Genomic DNA, 19,507 nt, shown 5'->3' on the forward strand with positions numbered 1-19,507 from the left:
CCTCTTAAAACCAATGTGGCCACAGTCATGACCAGAAATTTGGTAGTGAAAAATATACCTTTGACCACATTATCCATGTCCCTATGTAGCTTCTCTGTGTTCCAGAATTAGAGGCTGTGCCCCTAATCCAAATCAGCAAAATTTAAAAATTGCTTATTGCCAGGTGCAGTGACCCACACCTGTAAATCTCAGGTACTTGAGAGGCTGAGGCAAGAGGATTGCAAGTTCAAGGACAGCCTTGGCAACTTAGAGAGATCCTGTCTCAAAATAAAAAGTAAAAAGCCCTAAGGATGTAGCTTAGTAGTTGAGTACCTCTAGGTTCAATCCCCAGAATTGCAAAAATTAATTAATTAATATTGCTTCTCATAGGATTTTTCTGGGCTTTGATTCTGTCCTTAATGCCTGATAGAGAAGCTGGGGAATATGCCTTTCCTCCTGAGAATTTATAATCTGCCTCTTAAGACATCTCATCACTTATCTCAATACTTAAAGGATGTCAGTCTGATGACACTTTTATTTCACAAATATCCATTAAGAATATGGATATTGCTAGGTGGGGTGGCATACACCTCTAATACCAGCAGCTCAGGAGGCTAAAGCAGGAGGATCACATATTCAAAGCCAGTCTCAGCCCCAAGCAACTTATGGAGACCCTATCTCAAAATAAAACAAACAAACAACAACAACAACAACAAAAGGACCGGGAATGTGACTTAGTGGTTAAGTGCCCCTGGGTTCAATCCCTTGTACCCTCCCCCCACCAAAATTTTTTAAAAGAATATGGATGTTTAAGAACTTAGCATAATAATCATTGTGATTTGTATATTTTGTTTTGAGAAGAGACATAATTCATCTCCTAAAAATTCCCTGATCCACAAACAGGGAGACCTGGGTCTTTCTGTCAGTTTAGCCACTAACAAGTGGAATGAACCTTATTCATTCAGTGGAGATGCTGAGCCCTCCTAGGCTCTGGGATAGGCAGTGAACAGAAAGATAAGGTCTGTGTCCTCAAGAACCTTACCTACTTGTGGGGAAACTGAGAACACGTATATGCCAGCTGATAGTAAATGCTAAGAAGAAAAAATGAGTGAGGGTACTGATTATATGGGGACCTTGAGCAAATTCTTCATCTTACTGCACCCCAAACTCCTACATAAAGTGTGTTGATTCAGTGATCTTTTCCAAATCTTGAACTCTGAGGTTCCACTAGTTCTGGGGCTAATTTCCACTCTGCCTTTCTAGAATGATTATTGAACATCTGTAAAATCACAGGAGAAATGTCTTTTAAAATATAGGGATTAAAAAAAAAAAAACATGACCAAGAAAGGGTCACATAGCAGTTCTTAGTTCTTAGAAGTGGAACTAAGATGTAGGATTTTTAAAATTAATTTTATCTTTTATAAACTGACACAAAAAGTGTACATATTAACAAAATACTATGTGATATTTCAATACACACACACAGTGTATAATCAGAACAGAACAAGATTATTTTGTTGTTAGTGTTGCGGTTTTCATTTGTTTGCACATATCCTCTACAATGAAAACTTACTTTAAAAAGCAAAAATTTGGTAGTGAAAAACGTATCTTTGACAGCTTTATCTGTGTCCCTTTTTATTCTGTATTGGTAGAAGTATGTCATAAGGGCTTAGTGATCATTTAAGGAATGGGTTTGGGTTTCTGAGCTTGCTTCTCTGTGGATGACTGTCACCTGGGCTGAAATGTCAAGCCATGTAGTTCTAAATGATGTGGCAGACAGCAGAAAGGTCGGGTGGCCAGGACTCATCTGATATGTGCAGTTGTCCCTCCAAGGAAAACCGGGACATTGTCTTGTCGACATTTTAACTGAGTTACATGCCCAACTTCAATGTGAAATCTCCAGACTAAATTAGTTCTCCCCTCTGGTTTTTAAACCGTCTTCTTTTGCCATTTCCCTTTAGAAAGCAGAAAGGAAATGGGAAGAGAAAAGGCAAAATCTGGACCATTATAATGGGAAAGAGTTTGAGAAGCTCCTGGAAGAAGCTCAGGCCAACATCATGAAGTCAATTCCAAACCTGGAGATGCCACCAGCCTCGGCCCCATTGCCAAAGGGAGATGCCCCCGTGGACAAGCTGGAACTCTCAGGTGAGGCTGATCTCACAGCTAGAGCTGCCAGCATGGGGTGTCTTCAGCTCAGAGGGATGTCACTCCTGGAGCTTGTGCTAGACAACGGGACCAAGGTCTCACTTCTCCAGAATCATATAAAGTGAATCCCCAGGTGTTCCTTAGATCCTTGCTACGACTTTTTACCTCTCACTGTGGTAGGAAGCCATGTTGGGTGTTAGGATGACAGATAATGTCCAATAAAGAAAAAGGTAATTTTCCAGCTTCTCTATTTCCTCTGAACATATGACACTTAGAGCAGAAGCTAGGAAAGTATGAGGCCTACATTTAAAAGAAGAGCTTTTTGTCCGCCACCACCACCCCCCAGAAAGAAAATGGTGCTTTTATGAGTTCCTCAGGGAATATTATGTCAATCATCAGGTGAAATTCTACATTTGAGAAAATTATTAGAATGTATATTTAACCAACTCAATCATGGAAGTTGAAGCATCAGTGTGTCAATACTAACATAAAATACAGTCGTGCACCACATAACGTATGGCCCACAGTAGACCTCACATACCATGGTGGTCCTCTAAGATTGTATTACTGAGTGATGTTGTAGCCATCATGGTTTGTGTAGGTACATCTGTGATGTTCACATACTGACAGAATCACCTAAAAACACATTTCTCAGCGTGTCTCCCTATTTTTAAGTGATGCATGAATATAACTTTACAAACTCAAACTACAAAATATTTCACTAATTACAAGGCACATGCCTTACTCTGATCTTAAAATTTTGTACAGAGATGTTATTTTACATGCAGCCTAAAGTCTCTGCCGTGTCACATTCAACCGTACCTTGTCCAACCATTAAAATTAATTTGAAAAGGAATCACTACCTGGACTTGCTTGTCAAGGAACATTAAGTGGATTGGATTGAAAATTCATGGAATATTCCCTGCCACATTTCATTCTCCAAAGCTCCACTCACTGAAACTCTCCCCCCTCAGCCTCTGCTCAGAGGCCTCAGTGCCCCTGCCCCACCCCATCCCACATGCCATCTGGATGAGGCCTGTCTGGGGCCCCTGGATAGCCAGGCAACATCTACTCCGACAGGGTAGGACCTGGGAGGGACACTTTTCTCAGAAAGATGGTCTGTCTCTCCAAGTCCCCAGGAAGAATTTCTGATAGCTAAAATGACCCACTCATTACGTTTCTATCTTGTGGACGTCTGCTCTGCCCCATCATTCACTTTGCCTTACAGTCCTTTGATGTTTTATATAGTTCTCATAATTTTTCCTTCTTGCATTTATATAACAAAAATATAACATCAATTTTATTAATGTGCCTCATTTTCCCTCTTTATTCTTTCAGATTGAAAAGGGTTCTGCACAAATGTTTCAAGTAACTCCCAAGAATATTTTTACTTAATTACAATGTTCTATTATTTACTGTTATATTTTTTTATTACTGTTGTTGTTTTTAATGCTCTGATTCCTTCTCAGAAATAATCCACTAATGTGCAGGCCTCTAGAAATGTGTGACCAGAAATTAATGTTTATTTATAATACTCTGATTTCTACACTTATTCCCTCCTTTTATTTTATTTTATTTATTATTTTTTAGCAGAAAGAATCTTTTTCAACCAGGTAACCATGACCCCAATTTTAAAAAAAAATTCACTTCCTCTCTGGCTTTGTCCTTTGTCCTCACTTAGCTTATCTCCTCTCTGGCCTTCCCTCAGCTAGATCCTCCTCTAACATTCCCCACACACATCCCTCTTAATACATCTGTCTTTTCACTGAGGGACTGAAGATGTTGGAGGAAATATGAGGCATTTTGGAATTACCTTTAGTTCCTCGTTTTTTCAAGTGACAATCAGCTTTTTTGTGTCATTAAAAATTAATTTAATAATGAATACCCATTTAATAGATGAGAAAACTGAGACACAGAGAAGTTAGGTCATTTGTGCAGGGTCTTTCTGAGATTTCAATCCAGTCGATCTTCAGGATCTGTATGCTTAATCGTTGCTATATGGGAAAGACAAAATTTTTAAGTCAGTATTCTTTAAGCTTATAGCAATACACTGGACTTTTTGAACATTATCTTGAAAAAAAAATCACAATGGCACATTGTTTTCCAGAAGACTCACCAAATTCAGAACCAGACTTGGACAAGCTGGGGGGAAAATCACCCCCTCCCCCTCCCCCACCTCCTCGGAGAAGTTACCTGCCTGGATCGGGGCTCACTACCACGAGATCCGGTGATGTGGTCTACACTGGCAGGAAGGAGAGCACCACCACCAAGGTCTGACGGGTTGATTCCTAGTAAACTGGTTTTGGGGCACGATGATACCCTTAGACAAGATGCTCTGGGTTCAAACATAAAAGCAGTTATATGGAGAAGAGAAATAGAACCTCAACTAAACTACATGCCCAAGGAGTGCCACAGGTGGGAAAACCCAGCTGATGTGACTAGAATAGACTCGCATCACAGGTTTTATCCTGACTTGACTTTTCACTGCATTGATTTAAGTGTGAATTACAAGCTATCACAGGCCTGGTGGCACATACCTGTAATCCCAGTGACTTTGGAAGCCGAGGCAGGAACATTGCCAGTTCAAAGTCAGCCTCAACAGCCTCGAGGCCCTAAGCACCTCAGAGAGACCCTGTCTATAAATAAAATATAGAAAGGGCTGGGGATGTTGCTCTGGGAGTGATTGAGCACCCCTGGGTTCAATCCTCATTACCAAAACAAAAAATAAAATAAAATAAATAAATCATAAGCTACTCCCCAAACAGGTCATCTTAAGATTGAAAATAGGGGAAGAAAAGGGAAAGTGAAAGAAAGGTATCTTACAAAGGTAGCGGCTTAGCTGACACAGGTGAGGGTTTATACAGAAAGATGTTAAGTGAGCTATAGCTCCCGCTTAACTTGGCAAGTTTTGTCACATTAAATGTAAAATACAATTTCCAAGGAAATGGAGGATGGGAGGTGGCCTTTCTTAAAGGGCCTGGATGCTGAGTTTTGATTTTATTACAATTCTTCAATCTATTTACCAAAATGATGACTTGTCAAAATGAAAACCCAAACTAGCCTTTCAGTTAAGTGTGAAGATCCAGGAAGCCAAGGGATCAGATGACGAGGGATCGTGTGAATCTGTCACTTTTTTAGCTGGTACCTAAGAGGTGTTAAGCCATTATCTGTGGTTTGAATTTCCCACAGGCCAGTGGTGAAGATGTTGGTTCAAGCCCACAGACAAGAGCCACAAAATGTCCAGCAGAAGAGCCTGCTTCAGCCTGGGCCCCATCCCCACCACCAGTCACTGCATCCTCCTTGAAAGATGAGGAGGAAGAAGAAGAAGAAGGAGACAAAATAATGGCAGAACTCCAGGTATGTGAGTGAGGTGACTGCCATTGACTCTCTACCATCTCATCCAGGACTCTCTAGACACCGCTTTCCACAGATTGGTTTAGCTAGAGAAGGCTGGGGAGGGGCCCCTGGAGCTAGGACACATAAGCTTCGTCCTCTAGCCTTGGCCTCTACTTTTCCAAGATGGCACCATACCAGGCTCTTGGGGTGCCTGTGAGACATGTGAGGAATCTCACCAGTGATGTTGAGCATCTTTGTCAAGAATCTGTTTGCTATGTAATTATCTTCTATGGAGAAATGACTATGCAAGTAATTTTCCCATTTTAATAGGGTTATTTATTTTATTATAATTAAATCATTTCAGTTGCTTATATATTTTGCATATCAGCCCCACATTTGATAACATAACTTGCAAATGTTTTCTACCAACCCATAAAATTTTATCTTACCCTATTAATTGTTTCCTTTGTTGTGAGAAAGCTCTTTACTGAAATCTCATTCTATATTTTTGCTTTTGTTACTTGGGTTTAGGATCTTAGAAAATAAATGTCTGCCCAAACCAAAAAAAAAGAAAAGAAAAATCATTTGTACTCCTCCCTAGCTCTAGCCATAGGATTTTCTTTCTTTTCCTTCTGACTTAATAGTCTTTGCTTCATCCCAAAAGCAATTAAGATGGTGATTAGAAACACCAGCCATTGTCTTGCCTTGATAAGGACTGATTGAAGCGCACTTTAGGTGGATCCTGTTCTTTGGCTCTAACCTTTAGAGTGACCAGTTTTGAGTCATGCCAATGAATGACCACCTGTAGTTCATACCAGGTTCCTGTTCTACGTGAATGTCATCTTATCAGATATTCTGAAGAGCTGAAAAAAAAAAATGTGCTCTGCATTTGCTTTGGCCTGTTTGAGAAATGATACTTCATCAGCTTTACATGCTTATTACTTTTTCACTCATAGGATTAAGGATGGGATATAGGAACTATACCCATAACTGATATCTCACATTCCAATCATAGATAAGAATCTTCCCTAAGAGTGTGTTCTAAAAACTTGTCTAACGCGTACACAATTCCCAGACTAAACTCTGAATTTTGGTGGACTCCTGCGTATTATAGGATATTTCCATCTATCAGATAGTCACACTTCTTGGGACTCCAAAACATGTCATTTTCTCCCTGCACAAAGTGGGGCTGTGCAGGCCCATGGATTCTCCTTCTTCGTTTGGAGTAGGGAGTCTTTCAAATCATGTCTTTTTCACTACTAGTTTCCATGGTAATAACTGCCAGAATTGAGCTGCTGGATTTTATAGGGAAAATAGGATTCTCGATTACTCTGTCATATACGTAAACCCTTTTGAGCCTTAGTAAAACTCAGACTGACCTGGGACATCCCTTCACCAAATCAGACTGTTCACAGGGTTTTAGAATGGTTGGAGCATATAGATTTGTAAAGTGAATAACTTTTAGATTTGTGAATAATCCAGGTTTAAGCCATTTAAGAGAAGTCATACATTTATTGTAGTCACTTCCAACCTGCCACTTGGGAATGCCTCCCTCCACTGAAATCTTAATCTTCGATACCCTCTTTGATGACCACTTTTCATTGCATGGAGTATCTGGCCTCTGGCCCCATGGTGGATGGTCATTTAACAGTGATTAATGATGTGCTGTGACCCTAACTCAGCCAAGCCCTGTTGGCTCTCCTGCTGGGACAAAGAACCAACCTGCTAGGACAGTGGCCAAGGGCCTTGCTGATTTCTTTGCTTCTTCCTCTAGATTTAGATCCTGGGCAGGATGAGGAGACTCTGCAGCCCCCTCTAAGAGCATCACCAGGCATCAGAAGAAAACACAGGCTCTGAAAGCCAGGGCCTAACAGCCCAACAGAGATGGCGAGTAGATTCAGTAAGCAAGGCTATGGGCAGGCATTTAAGCCAGGGATTCCCAGGTGAGCCAGGACTGGCTTTCTGTGAGGTAGCAGGGAAGGCAGGGGGGCGAGAAGAGAGAGACAAGCAGAGTCATGGGAGAAAGTGCAGAGGAGGCTCTCACCATCAGCTATATTTGGACTTTAGGACCAGTTCTGGAATGTTCATATAGAGAAGACACCAATTCTCCTTTCTGCCTGCCAACTTATTTCCAAACGTCTGTATTTGACATAAAGAAAATACTAGACAATTATTTGAGATGATGCATTTATATAAGGTTTTTTGGTTGGTTGGTTGGTTAGTTTATTTGTTGGAGTTTTTGTTTGTTTTTGGCAGGGCTAGGGGTCAAACCCAGGGCTTCATGCATATTAGGCAAGTGCTCTAGCACTGAACTACACCCCCAGCCCTACGTTAGTGATTTTTCAATCCTCACTGTACCTTAGAATTATTTGGGGGATTGGAAAAGGCCCAGATATTTTGATTTAGTTGTTCTCTGGAAGAAGCCTTGGTGATGGTCCTTTTCCCTCAAATTAACTGGTTGAAAACCAATGATGGTCATGAACTTGGGTTCCTGAGTCCTCAGCTCTCCTGCTGTCATTGTCAAGTGTCAGGAGGCTCTAGAAATGTCCACTTCCTTCTCAGCCCTCTAGTAACAGCCATTACTTTCTTTCTTTGCCAGGGAACTGGCCTCCCTGAGACAGTGTCCACACGAGCCAGCCTCTGGCTCCCAGAGTGGCAATGGTTAATTTTCAGAGGCAGATCTCCAGGGCTCAGGCAGCTCCCTGGCCATTTGGAAATGCATGTATGGGTGCTGAGGAGGGTCACTTCGTTTTAAATGAGCCTCAAGCAGGGTAGGACCTGTTAACTATTTCAGAGAATGGATTAGTAAAAATTACTTTTAAGGTTTAAAATGTCCTGTGAACTTCTTCCTATAATACAATAAAATTGTTTTGTTTTGTTTTTTTAAAAAAAAAGGAATGAAGGAAAAGATCTTTTTGTTTTAATTCACTTACATTCAACATCTTACAAAGGTCAGAGCAAGAAATCCTACTAAGTACAAATCAGGCTCACCCACACAAAAGAAAGGGTGTTCCTCTCCTCTTTTTTTTTTTTTTTTTTTTTTTTTTTTTTTTGATCCTGGGGTTTGAACCCAGGGTCTCATGCCTGTCAAGTATGTGCTCAGTCATAAGATACACCCCCAGCCCCAGGGTGTTCCTCTTGAGGGCTCTGCCCATTTTATCTTGGTGAGGATGTCCCAGAGGTTCACCCCCAAGTCAACTGTTCTGCTGACTTGAGGGCCCGTGGAGAGCAGGATTTCAGGGTGATGCTTCCCTGGTGTGACTGCAGGCAGGACCCCAGTACTGGGGTCCCTGTGCTTTTGGATTCCTGCCTGTTTCCTTCTTCTCTGTTTGGTATACTTGGACCCCTGTTAACCTCACTATTTTAATTCCTTAGGCATTCCAGAAGTGTTCCTTTATGGAAGTAAATTCAAACAGTCATGCTGAGCAGTCCCGGGCTGACAGTCACGTTAAAGACACTAGGCCAGGCGCCACAGTGCCACCCAAGGAGAAGAAGGTAACAACGTGGCAATTATGCATTTGCCACATGGTCAGACAGCCCTTTCTTCCTTGCTCTGACACTAACATGGCTCTCTTGCACTTGACCTTCTTGCCCTATCTCTCCTTCTCTCTGCCTTTATTTTTTTTTTTTTAACTAATAGAGACACAGGTTTATATTGAGATCAGAGATACCTGGCTCAGGTTTCCAGAGTGAACATTGTGTGTCTGTGCCCAGCATATAATAGTATATGCAAAAGCTAAGCAATATCTTCCTAAACTAAAGAATATTAGATTTTCTAGAACAACTCTAGAAAGGAAAAAAAAAAAGAAATAGCAACCAAATATATAGAAGTTTTCCAACTTTTAACATGTCTTCTGGACCAAAAAAAAAAGAAAGAAAGAAAGAAACTATATTAAAAATAGGTGAAAGCCTTAGTCTCAGGGAAGACCTGCATAACAGAAAATATCTTGGTCACATATGTATAAATATGGAATCACAGAAACCTATGAGTATTTATACATGTGTCCAAGAATGCCCACCAGAATCCTTGTGAAGTATTACCAGTTTTTAAAGTGTGTCTTCTGAGATAATTCTAGCACTGAACTATATTTGTAGCTTCTAAAAGATTGTCCAGGCTTAAAAACAAAGCAGTTGTCATTGCATACATACTTTAGAGAAAGGATATTAACCTGGACTTTGGAGCTGTGACTTTAAATTGGATCTAGAGCACTTATGATTTGGGGGTTTCAAGCCATCTTATTTTAATGAAGATACTTGTCTAAATATCAGGATAAAAATCTTAACCAACTCAAGTCCTAACAGTTCTCACCAGGAACTTATATATCAGAATTCAGGGACTCAAAGTTTCCCTTAAAAGTCAAACTAATCAGGTGCAAGATAGCACCACAGCTTCTCCAACTGGGATCCTTGGTCCATATCTAAGTGAGGGAGATGGCACGTCACAGTGTCTGAAGGCTGGTCTGACAAAGCCTTCAAGAAATCTGCTCCTCTCTGGCTCACAGCCAGCCTAGAGCCCTTGGATGAACCATATCTGCCACATAAGGGACATATAAAATTGCTACCAGGGGAAGGAGAATCCTTTCCACCAGAGGAGATCACAAGAATATTGATAGATCTCACTCATGAAGAAACCCTCCTCCTAATTTGAACTCAAAGTCATATTGGAAATATATTGCTTTTTCATGTGAAATTTTCTTATGTGGAATTTTCTTATGTGATCTTATTAAATAACTAACTCATGGGTGGCCCTGGCATGACCTAGCATGGCATATTTGGGACAATACAACCATTTCTGTCTAAAACACTGACTGGGAACTTGGAACTTCTCAAAGATCCCTTCTGAAAGAGACAATCATTGATTTATTAACTTGAACTTCTCAATTTGGCTATAATGTTGCATGAGATTTCTTGTTATTCCATAATTAAAAACCCATATCCCATTGATATCATTTATCACAACCAAGGATTTTTTTTGGAAAACCAGCAGGTCTATCTTGAGTGCCCAGCACTGGGTTTAATTGCAGGTGCTTTTTCTGGATCATTCTACTCAGATATAGATCTATTTCATAATAACCATAAGTTTCAAATTTGTCTCTCAGTTCTTATCATTATTAACCTCTACCTGGGCTGTTCACCTGTCCCATAAGTGAAATGTTTTCCTCTTATTATCATGAAGCTCTAGCCTAATACTTTGCTTTTATGCAATTTTCTTGTAACTGTGTCTCTTATTTTGGTTTATTGTCCATTTGCCTATTGAGTATGGTTCTCCAGTTATGTAAGCAATCTAACTCTTGGGGCCTAGAAACATATTAAAGAGGCTTAATTCCTTTTCACATAGAGTCTTGACCTTCTAAAACTAAAAAATCATTTTCTATTTACATGACACTTTTGACCCAATGTCACACTTGCTTTGATACATTTATTCCTTTTTCTAGATCATGATGAAAATGATAGTTCACTTGAAATGTATCCTCAATACCTTTTTTAAATATTTTTTTAGTTGTTGGTGGGTTGTTGTTTTTTTTTTTTTATTGATATGCGGAATAGAACCCAGTGCCTCACACATGCTAGGCAAGCACTCTACCACTGAGCCACAACTCCAGCCCTCCTCAACACCTTTAACATGATGCCTTTCCACCTGATTATTTCTGCTAGTAAATCAACATCAAAATACATGTTCTGCAGGGTGACACTGGAAATATTTAACATGGGTGTGGCACAGGCCCCTGAACAATCAGGACAGATACCCTAATAAATGAACGCAGGAAGACATACCAGTCTGACATGTGTCTTCCTAATATTACATGCCAATCCCTTCTTTGATTCAGAGGGTAAATTCTCACTCAGGTCCTAGGAAAATATGCTAACTACATATTTGGAGTTGAAACCTTAGGCCAGAACTTTATTTTTTAAAAAAACCATGCATTTGACATGTTAGTTGTTTTATAATCTGAACATTTTAAATCCCACAAGAGAAACTGTATGGTTCAAACTGCAGCACTGCCCTTCTGCAGGGGGACTTCAACATGAGGACATGCAGAAGTTAAAACAGGAGGTGTTGGGTGGCTAAATGTGCCTTGTACCTTGTGGATATTTCTGTGTAATTAACCTTGCGGTGTATGTGTTATTCCTTGAGTGTATGTGAACATTCTTTCCAGTTTTGACCAGGGACTTAGGACTGCTTTGGGTTGAGTTGGCCCAGCCTGGGTTATTGTGCTTTGTTACTCTGTCATTGGTTTAACCAAATAGCCTTCTTCAGGATTGTGTTACACCCTATTATAACCACTATTTCCTTTTGGGCTTCTACAGCAAGAAGGGGCAGCAGTGCTTTGGAAGCCACAAGGCATTACTAGTGTCCAGGTGGTGGCATGGCCTGAGGCTGCTCATACAGTCAGGCTGGCGAGGTTGTGCTTCTAGGGGACAGTCAGGCTGGCGAGGTTGTGCTTCTAGGGGAAGCTCCATTATTACCTGCAGCCTCACTGTTGGGCCCTTTAGTCTGAGCCTTGGTGAGACCCTCAGAAATGTATCTTTGCTCTACACCATAAAATGTAGAGAATAAAAGTTGCATGGTAATATACAGAGAAGTAAAGCTGAATCATGATGTCACTGTCACTGTCTTAGCTTAATATATCTGTTTTGTGTTTAGATAAAAGTCATGCACCACATAACAATGTTTTGGTCCACAGGGGACCTTATATACAATGATGATCCTGAAAAATCCCTGTCCCCTAGCAACAGTCCCTGCAGCCATAGGTCATAGCACAGCCCATTACTGCCCTATTTGTGGTGATGCTGATGGAAACAGATCTACATGTAAAGGCATAGCACACACAATTATGCATAGTACATAATACTTGATAATAAACAACTGTTGCTGGTTTATGTATCTTCTAGACTTTGAATACCTATGTATCTTTTTTTCTAATTTTTTTAGTTGTAGTTGAATTTACAATACTTTTATTATATTTATTTATTTTATGTGGTGCTAAGGATCGAACCCAGTGCTTCGCATGATCTAGCCAAGTGCTCTACCCCTGAGCCACAACTCCAGTCCCATCCCTGTATCTTTGATACTTTGTATCATTACTTTAGTGTGTGCTTCTATTTATTAAAAAAAAAATGTCACAGTAAGACAGCCTGGCCTATTGCACAAGTAGCAGCCTCATGTCTCTTGATGACATCAAGAGGCCTCACTGAATGGATAATGTACCCTCTAGGTTTGAATAGGCACACTCTATCACACAACAGCAAAATCACCTAATGATGCATCTGTCACAATGGGTCCCCATCGTTAAGTGATACATGACCGTATTTTGTGGCAGCATTATCACTGTGAATTTGGATTTGATTGTCTTGGTTATTAATTTGAAGGTTATTTTGACCCCTTGACACCTGCGTAAAAACTGCAAAGACATCTTCAATCTGTCATTTGACCAGGGAAAAATAATGTCGTTGTTGTTTTTCCAATTCCAAAGCACCATAACTAATCAATGCAGAAGTCTTTATAGAACAATTTTCACAGAAGCAGAAATAGGACTGAAATCAAGCTGGAAGGGACATTTGAAATCTCCTGGTCTTACTCCTCAGTTTCTAGGCAAGAAAATGAAGGTGCAGACAAGTGAAATGAATAACTTGCCTAAAGTCATATAGTTAAGAGAAAGATTTGGATTAGAATCTGAACACACTGCTTCTCCATATGCTGTGCTTTTTGCAATTCTGGCTCCAGATTCAACTAAGATCACAGTCAGAGGTTGAAAAGAAGTTGTATTGATTGGTCCCCTTATTCACATAAATAATCCCCCACAAAATTTTAAATACTTGAAATATTTTGCTAATTGAGACTTTCATCTTGTGCAAACACAGGGCATTTTTGGAAGTTGGAGAACAAAGCAATCCCAGGTAAACAGAGCCATAGGTTTTGGATTGGCGTGTAACCAACTGTGCTTGACCAGCATGTTTGGAAATGTTAATTAAAGAAACAATTTAGTTATAATCCACTTTGGGGGGGTGTGGTTTTGTGGAGTAACATGTCCTACACTATTCTACCAGAATTTGGAAATTTTCCATGAAGATGTACGGAAATCTGATGTTGAATATGACAATGGTCCCCAAATGGAATTACAAAAGGTGAGTTCGCCACATCTGTGTTCCAGCTGATAACCATGCAGACAATTACTTTCCCTTGCAGATCCATTGCTGATTAATGTGTGTGGTTTTCCTCCTCCACTCTCGCTTGCAGGTTTCTGCAGGGGCTTTAAGACCTAGTGACCCTCCTCAGTGGGAAAGAGGAATGGAGAATAGTATTTCTGATGCATCCATAACATCAGAACATAAAACTGACATCTTAATGAAGGAAAATTCCATTTCCAATAAGAATTTATTCAGAGACAGTAGAAACTATTCCCAGAAAAATATGCCAAAGGTCAGTTTCAGCTTCTCTGGAATGAACTCATTAGAAGATGAAATAAACAAAGGGCCCCAAGTCTCAGGACTACAGTACCCTCTACCTGACCCTGAGAATCAGAAGTTGAATTACGGAAAGACAAAGGAGATGGGTGAACAAGGACCCGAAAATACAGATAAGTGTCACGTTCCCTCCCCTGCCAGGTCAACAGAATCGAATAGTCATGACATCAGAACACAAGATCAAGATGGGCTCATGACAGATATCAGCCAAGTTGTTCTAAGACCCAAAGGGACGAGGCATGGAAACCTGAATCCTCCTGATGATGGAGACTCAATTCCAGGTTCTCCCACTGAAGAAAATTCAGCCACTGACAACATCGCCTTCATGATCACCAAAACCGCTGTCCAGGTGCTGTCCAGCGGGGAGGTCCATGACATAGTGAGCCAAAAGGGACAAGATGTGCAGACAGTCAATATCGATACCAAGAAAGAGACGACCTCCCGCCCAGAGGTGACTGAAGGCGAAGAGCCGGTCGTGTGCCTAGACAAGAAACCAGTTATCATCATTTTTGATGAACCCATGGACATCCGGTCTGCATATAAGAGACTTTCCACCATCTTTGAGGAATGCGATGAGGAATTGGAGAGAATGATGACGGAAGAAAAGATAGAGGAGGAGGAAGAGGAGGAAAATGGAGACTCCGTAGTCAAGAATGACGCTTCCCACATGTTTCCTACGCAGGTTGCCTCAGGAAGTCTGAGTGAGGGACAGCAGACAGAGATGATATCGAAGCCACTCTCCCTATCAGCAGAGACCAAGCCCCCAGCAGGACAGGCCATGAACCCAACAGAGCCGTGCAAGTTGAGCCTGACAGATTCTCCAGATTCCGAAAGCAAAGGGGACGTGGCCGATGACCAATTTGAAAGCCCCAAGAAAAAATTTAAATTCAAGTTCCCTAAAAAGCAACTTGCTGCTCTCACTCAGGCAATCCGCACGGGAACCAAGACAGGCAAGAAGACCCTGCAGGTGGTGGTCTACGAGGAAGAGGAAGAGGATGGCACTTTGAAACAGCACAAAGAAGCCAAGCGATTCGAAATCACCAGGTCTCAACCTGAAGACACCCCGAAAAATATGGCTAGGAGACAGGAGCAACCCAGTTTAGAGAGCACAGTTCAGGTTTCAAGAACTGATGAAATTAGGAAAAATACCTACAGAACATTGGACAGCCTGGAGAAGACCATCAAACAGCTTGAAAGTACGATCAGTGAAATGAGTCCCAAAGCCTTAGTGGAGACCTCGTGTTCCTCCAACAGAGAATCTGTTGCAAGCTCACCCCACACAGCCCACGAGGCCCCTCCCCGAAACTTGCTAGTTCTGGATGAAGCCCCCCCTGCCCTAGAGCCCCCCACGTCAGTATCTTCAGCTTCACGTAAGGTATCTTGGTCTGGTGGAAAATGAAAAGACCCAGCTGCTTTTCTTAAACCTGCCATAATCACCATTAGCCAAAGGTGTCTTGTGATTTAATTGCTTCCTTTCAGGTGGCTCGTGATATTTTTTGTGTGTGTGTGTTCGCCATGATCCCCTTCTCTCATCCTTTCTCACCTTCAAAACAACAACAACTAGGTGTCTAACAGCTAATTGATTCTGTTTTTACCTCTGTTGCTGATTGGTGTCGGGTAAACGTCCGGATGCTGGGTCAGCCATTGGCTCTGGAAATGATTGCTCTGATACTCACATTAAAATCCGTTTGATCAGTAGTGAGCAGTTGATTCTGTTTGATTCTTCCAATTAACCCACGTTGGTGTCTCCTAGATCTGTCCTGCATGTAGGGCTCTGGCTTCTCCCCTTGGCCTTCTCTGCACACAGTGGGGGCAGCCTTGGTGACGATCCACTCACATGCTTCTCTTTCTCTTCCCCCTCTCGCTGGTCCTTCCCACAGGGCTCCGGAGGGACCCCACAGACGAGCAGGATGCCCGTCCCTATGAGTTCCAAGAATAGACCCGGAAGCCTGGACAAACCTGGCAAGCAATCCAAACTGCAGGATCCTCGCCAATATCGTCAGGTAGTCTTACCTTAAACCCAATTTTGGATGGACATGATTTCCGTTTTGAAGCAAGTCACTGACTTAGTTCATACTAAATACTATGTTTTCTTTGTAAGCTATGGTTTACAGTAGACATCCTGGATCTGGGGGCATGAAGAAAGTCTAAAAAAAAAAACAAAAAACAAAAACCTTTGTTAAACTTTTCACCACGCTCTTGCATGCTTGCAATAAAACATCTTTTACTTTGTGACTCCAAATTTTAACTGTTAACACACGGTGCCAGACCAGTTGAATTTCCGTTGGTGAATGTAGTGCTTCATCAAGAACACGTTGGGAAGCAGAGACAAACCAACCTGCTGTTGAACTGCCCTTAAAGTCACCAATACTAACGTCTGTGTTGACTGCATCCCTAGGAGTACATTAACTCTCCCATCACAGTGTCCCGCCCAAACCCAATAATAATCCCAATGCACGGCCAACCTTGCCCACAGGAAGTGGTAGTTGGAGTGACGTGACATGCTTTCTTCCTTTCCGTCTGCCTGAACATCCTTTGCTATGTGGTTGGACTGGGGTGGGTGGTTGGGGGGGGGCATGGGGGGGATCTGCCAGGTCTAGAAAAGCACAAGACTTAGTTCAGGCCTTGAACTATTTTGTTATTCTTTTATTGGATGAGTCTCAGAAGGGCTGTGTTGCCAGGCCCTGTGGGCTGATCGTGTTACCAGCTTTCTGATAAACTGTCTTCCGCCATCTTTGTTTGCAGGCTAATGGAAGTGCTAAGAAAGCTGTTGGGGACTGTAAGCCTACTTCCCCCTCCTTACCTGCTTCTAAGATTCCAGCCCTTTCCCCCAGCTCTGGGAAAAGCAGTTCTCTGCCCTCTTCTAGTGGTGACAGCTCTAACCTTCCTAATCCGCCTGCTACTAAACCATCGATTACTTCTAACCCTCTCAGCCCTCAAACAGGACGATCCGCTCACTCCGCCTCCCTCATCCCTTCTGTCTCTAATGGCTCCTTAAAATTTCAGAGCCCCCCTCACACAGGTAAAGGTCACCACCTTTCATTCTCACTGCAGACTCAAAATGGCCGAGCAGTCCCTCCTTCCTCTTCCTCCTCCTCCCCTCCCTCCCCTGCCTCCCCGACCTCCCTCAGCCAAGGTGCCAAAGGCATCAGGACCATCCATACTCCCAGCCTCACCAGCTACAAGGCACAGAATGGAAGTTCAAGCAAAGCCACCCCTTCCACAGCCAAGGAGACCTCTTAAAGGCCAAATCCTGTTAGGCCCAAGTCGGAGTTACATATTTTGTTTTGTTTTGTTTTTTTCATTTTTAGCAGTCTGCAACAACTGTTTTCACAAGAGAATGTAATATATTGCTGTACTGTTTGAGGCTTAATGACAAGTATGTGCTAAATACTGGGTTAATAGATCTCGGTAAAGCTTGTTTGTTTTTTACTTTGTTGTTGTTGTAACTACGTAGTGTTTACTGTCTAGAATGAGACCTGTCAAATGGAGTGAGCATGTTGCTACCAAAAAGAGAGTTTGGGGAGCGGACAGGGTGTGTGAGAGATGGGGGAAACTGTATTAAGCATGTAAAACATGTATGATTCCAGAACTTTAGTATGTTTTGTATAAAAATATTTTTCATTACGGAGACTAGAAGTGAACAGAGAAATACACAAGTGTGACTATATAAATTGTAAAACAGATACTATAATATTTCCTTTTATTTTAGTGTTATTTAGCTTTATTACAGATTTCTATTTTTGTCAAAACTTCATGGTTCCTTTCAAGATCTTTTTTGCCAAAACATTTTGATACTATAGCATTGTACATTTGAAAGTAGTGTGCTAGACTCTAAGCCAATGAACTTCTACGTAAGCCAATAGGGAGGCTTCTGTAGAAAGCAGTTTATCAAAACTATTGCACTGCCATTAAAAGTATGTATAATAATTTGCTAGCCCAAGCAAGCTTGTTTTCTTTGCTTTTTTTTTTTTCTTTTCTTTTTGTTTTTCTCTTAAACATGTTGAGATTCTCTGGTTGTTTTCTTTACAGTATCTAACCCCTTCCTTCGTTTTCTGAGACCTGGTAACCCACACTATTGCATTGTGGATTTTAAAATGTACACTTCTGTACGGTTCTGTAAACTGATCAACTTTTGTAAATATATAAATAGACAAAAATACTGTATGTGATAGCACATAGAGTAGTTTTCCCACACCAAAGTTAATTTTTATGCATGCTTTAAGAAGATATATTGGAATGGGCAGAAATGGGGCTATCCATACATTTTTAAAAAGCAACGAGTTTGCACAGCTAGAGTGTTTTGTAAATAAATGTATTTGTATAACACAGTCATGTAATATACAGAACTATGAGCAGAGACTTTGCAAAACTAAATAAAGGGCTGCATGCTTATTATTTTTTGTACCTTGTCACTATAACTACTTCCTGGTCAAAGAACAAAATGTAACCATTACTAAGTTAAGTGTTTTTGGCTTTGAGGGCATTATCAGTAACATGTAACTCAACAACCTCTCAGACAACACTGTTTTTCTGAAAACTCTGGGGTGACTAATAATGAGTTCCTAATAAATTAATTGCAAGTGTCGTAACTTGTATGTAACCTGCCGACTCACTCTCTTCTTTGTGGCTTCTCAAGGTTTGGCTAAGAGAAAGCAAACCTGGTTGCCGAGTTTCCACCCTCACTTCCTGGAGAGCCTCTTACTTCTTTCTCTGTTTTCTTACATTTCGGGTAGAAGTAAAATAGAGAAATAAAATGACTTTACCATTGAGATTTATTTTTTGAGTTCTCAATTGGAAAAAATAAAAAATGCTGGCCTAGAGGGAAATATACTAGCAAACACCACACTGTATGTTTTCATTTTTTAAAAATAGGAAAGTTGGTGAAAATACCAAAATTATGAATTGACTACAGAAACAAACTTAGGAACCTGCTTATCACTCTTTTCCACCTCCAAAATAGTTAATTTGGTGGCTTGGTGTATATTGTAAAGTCTTAACTTACACTTTAGAACCTAGTTGTATGATCCCAAACCTCAGAGTTCCTAAGCTGGGATGCTTTCACCTGAAACAATTTCTTTTGTCTCATCATGGTAATGGTAAAATCACATGTGTTAGCACTTAAGCAAGTATTTAGGTATAAAAGGTTGCCACATTTCAGTCATCTCTCCTGATCTCACTACATTCAGTTTATATATGTATAATAACTACTATAATTATTTTATTTCATATATATAAACTAGCTAATCTATGCCGATGTATTTGCTTCTCTCTATGAAGAGAATTCTCTGTGAGCAGCTAAATAGCACACTGTGGCTCACATTTCCAGTTTGACCTCAGACTTCCCATTATTTCGGCAAGGTCATGCAGGTAACAGTTCATTTCAGCCAAGGTAAGGCTGCAGGACAGAGCCTTTCTCCAGGTAAGGAACAGCTTAGCTCAGATCCATGACCTCCCCCCGACTGCTGCTTCCTCCTCTGCAAACTGGAAACTGCCGGAGCTGCAGATCCCAATCCAAGTGTGCACAGGCCACCTGTGACCACACCAAGGCACCCTTCATAAACTGTGTGCCTTGACTTCC

At 41.1% G+C, this 19,507-nt stretch overlaps 1 protein-coding gene across 14 annotated transcripts in view; it reads left to right on the forward strand.

Moving 5' to 3' along the window:
• The window catches only part of Kiaa1217 (KIAA1217 ortholog), a 381,206-nt gene extending 362,508 nt beyond the window's left edge, over positions 1 to 18,698 (forward strand). For 7 of the 14 annotated variants that reach the window (XM_077802776.1, XM_077802770.1, XM_077802769.1 and 4 more), the window contains 9 exons: positions 1,941 to 2,124; positions 4,232 to 4,395; positions 5,314 to 5,481; positions 8,836 to 8,955; positions 13,324 to 13,359; positions 13,510 to 13,587; positions 13,700 to 15,301; positions 15,807 to 15,929; positions 16,672 to 18,698. In XM_077802776.1, the coding sequence (XP_077658902.1) occupies positions 1,941 to 2,124; positions 4,232 to 4,395; positions 5,314 to 5,481; positions 8,836 to 8,955; positions 13,324 to 13,359; positions 13,510 to 13,587; positions 13,700 to 15,301; positions 15,807 to 15,929; positions 16,672 to 17,169 (2,973 nt within the window). In that variant the 3' untranslated portion in view covers positions 17,170 to 18,698. The remainder of the gene's footprint in view (positions 1 to 1,940; positions 2,125 to 4,231; positions 4,396 to 5,313; positions 5,482 to 8,835; positions 8,956 to 13,323; positions 13,360 to 13,509; positions 13,588 to 13,699; positions 15,302 to 15,806; positions 15,930 to 16,671) is intronic. The other 7 variants (XM_077802771.1, XM_077802774.1, XM_026401192.2 and 4 more) reach the window with 2 other exon arrangements.
• The last annotated feature ends 809 nt before the right edge of the window (positions 18,699 to 19,507 follow it).

This window comes from Urocitellus parryii, chromosome 9 (genome assembly GCF_045843805.1).
Source record: "Urocitellus parryii isolate mUroPar1 chromosome 9, mUroPar1.hap1, whole genome shotgun sequence".
Taxonomy (NCBI): domain Eukaryota; kingdom Metazoa; phylum Chordata; class Mammalia; order Rodentia; family Sciuridae; genus Urocitellus; species Urocitellus parryii.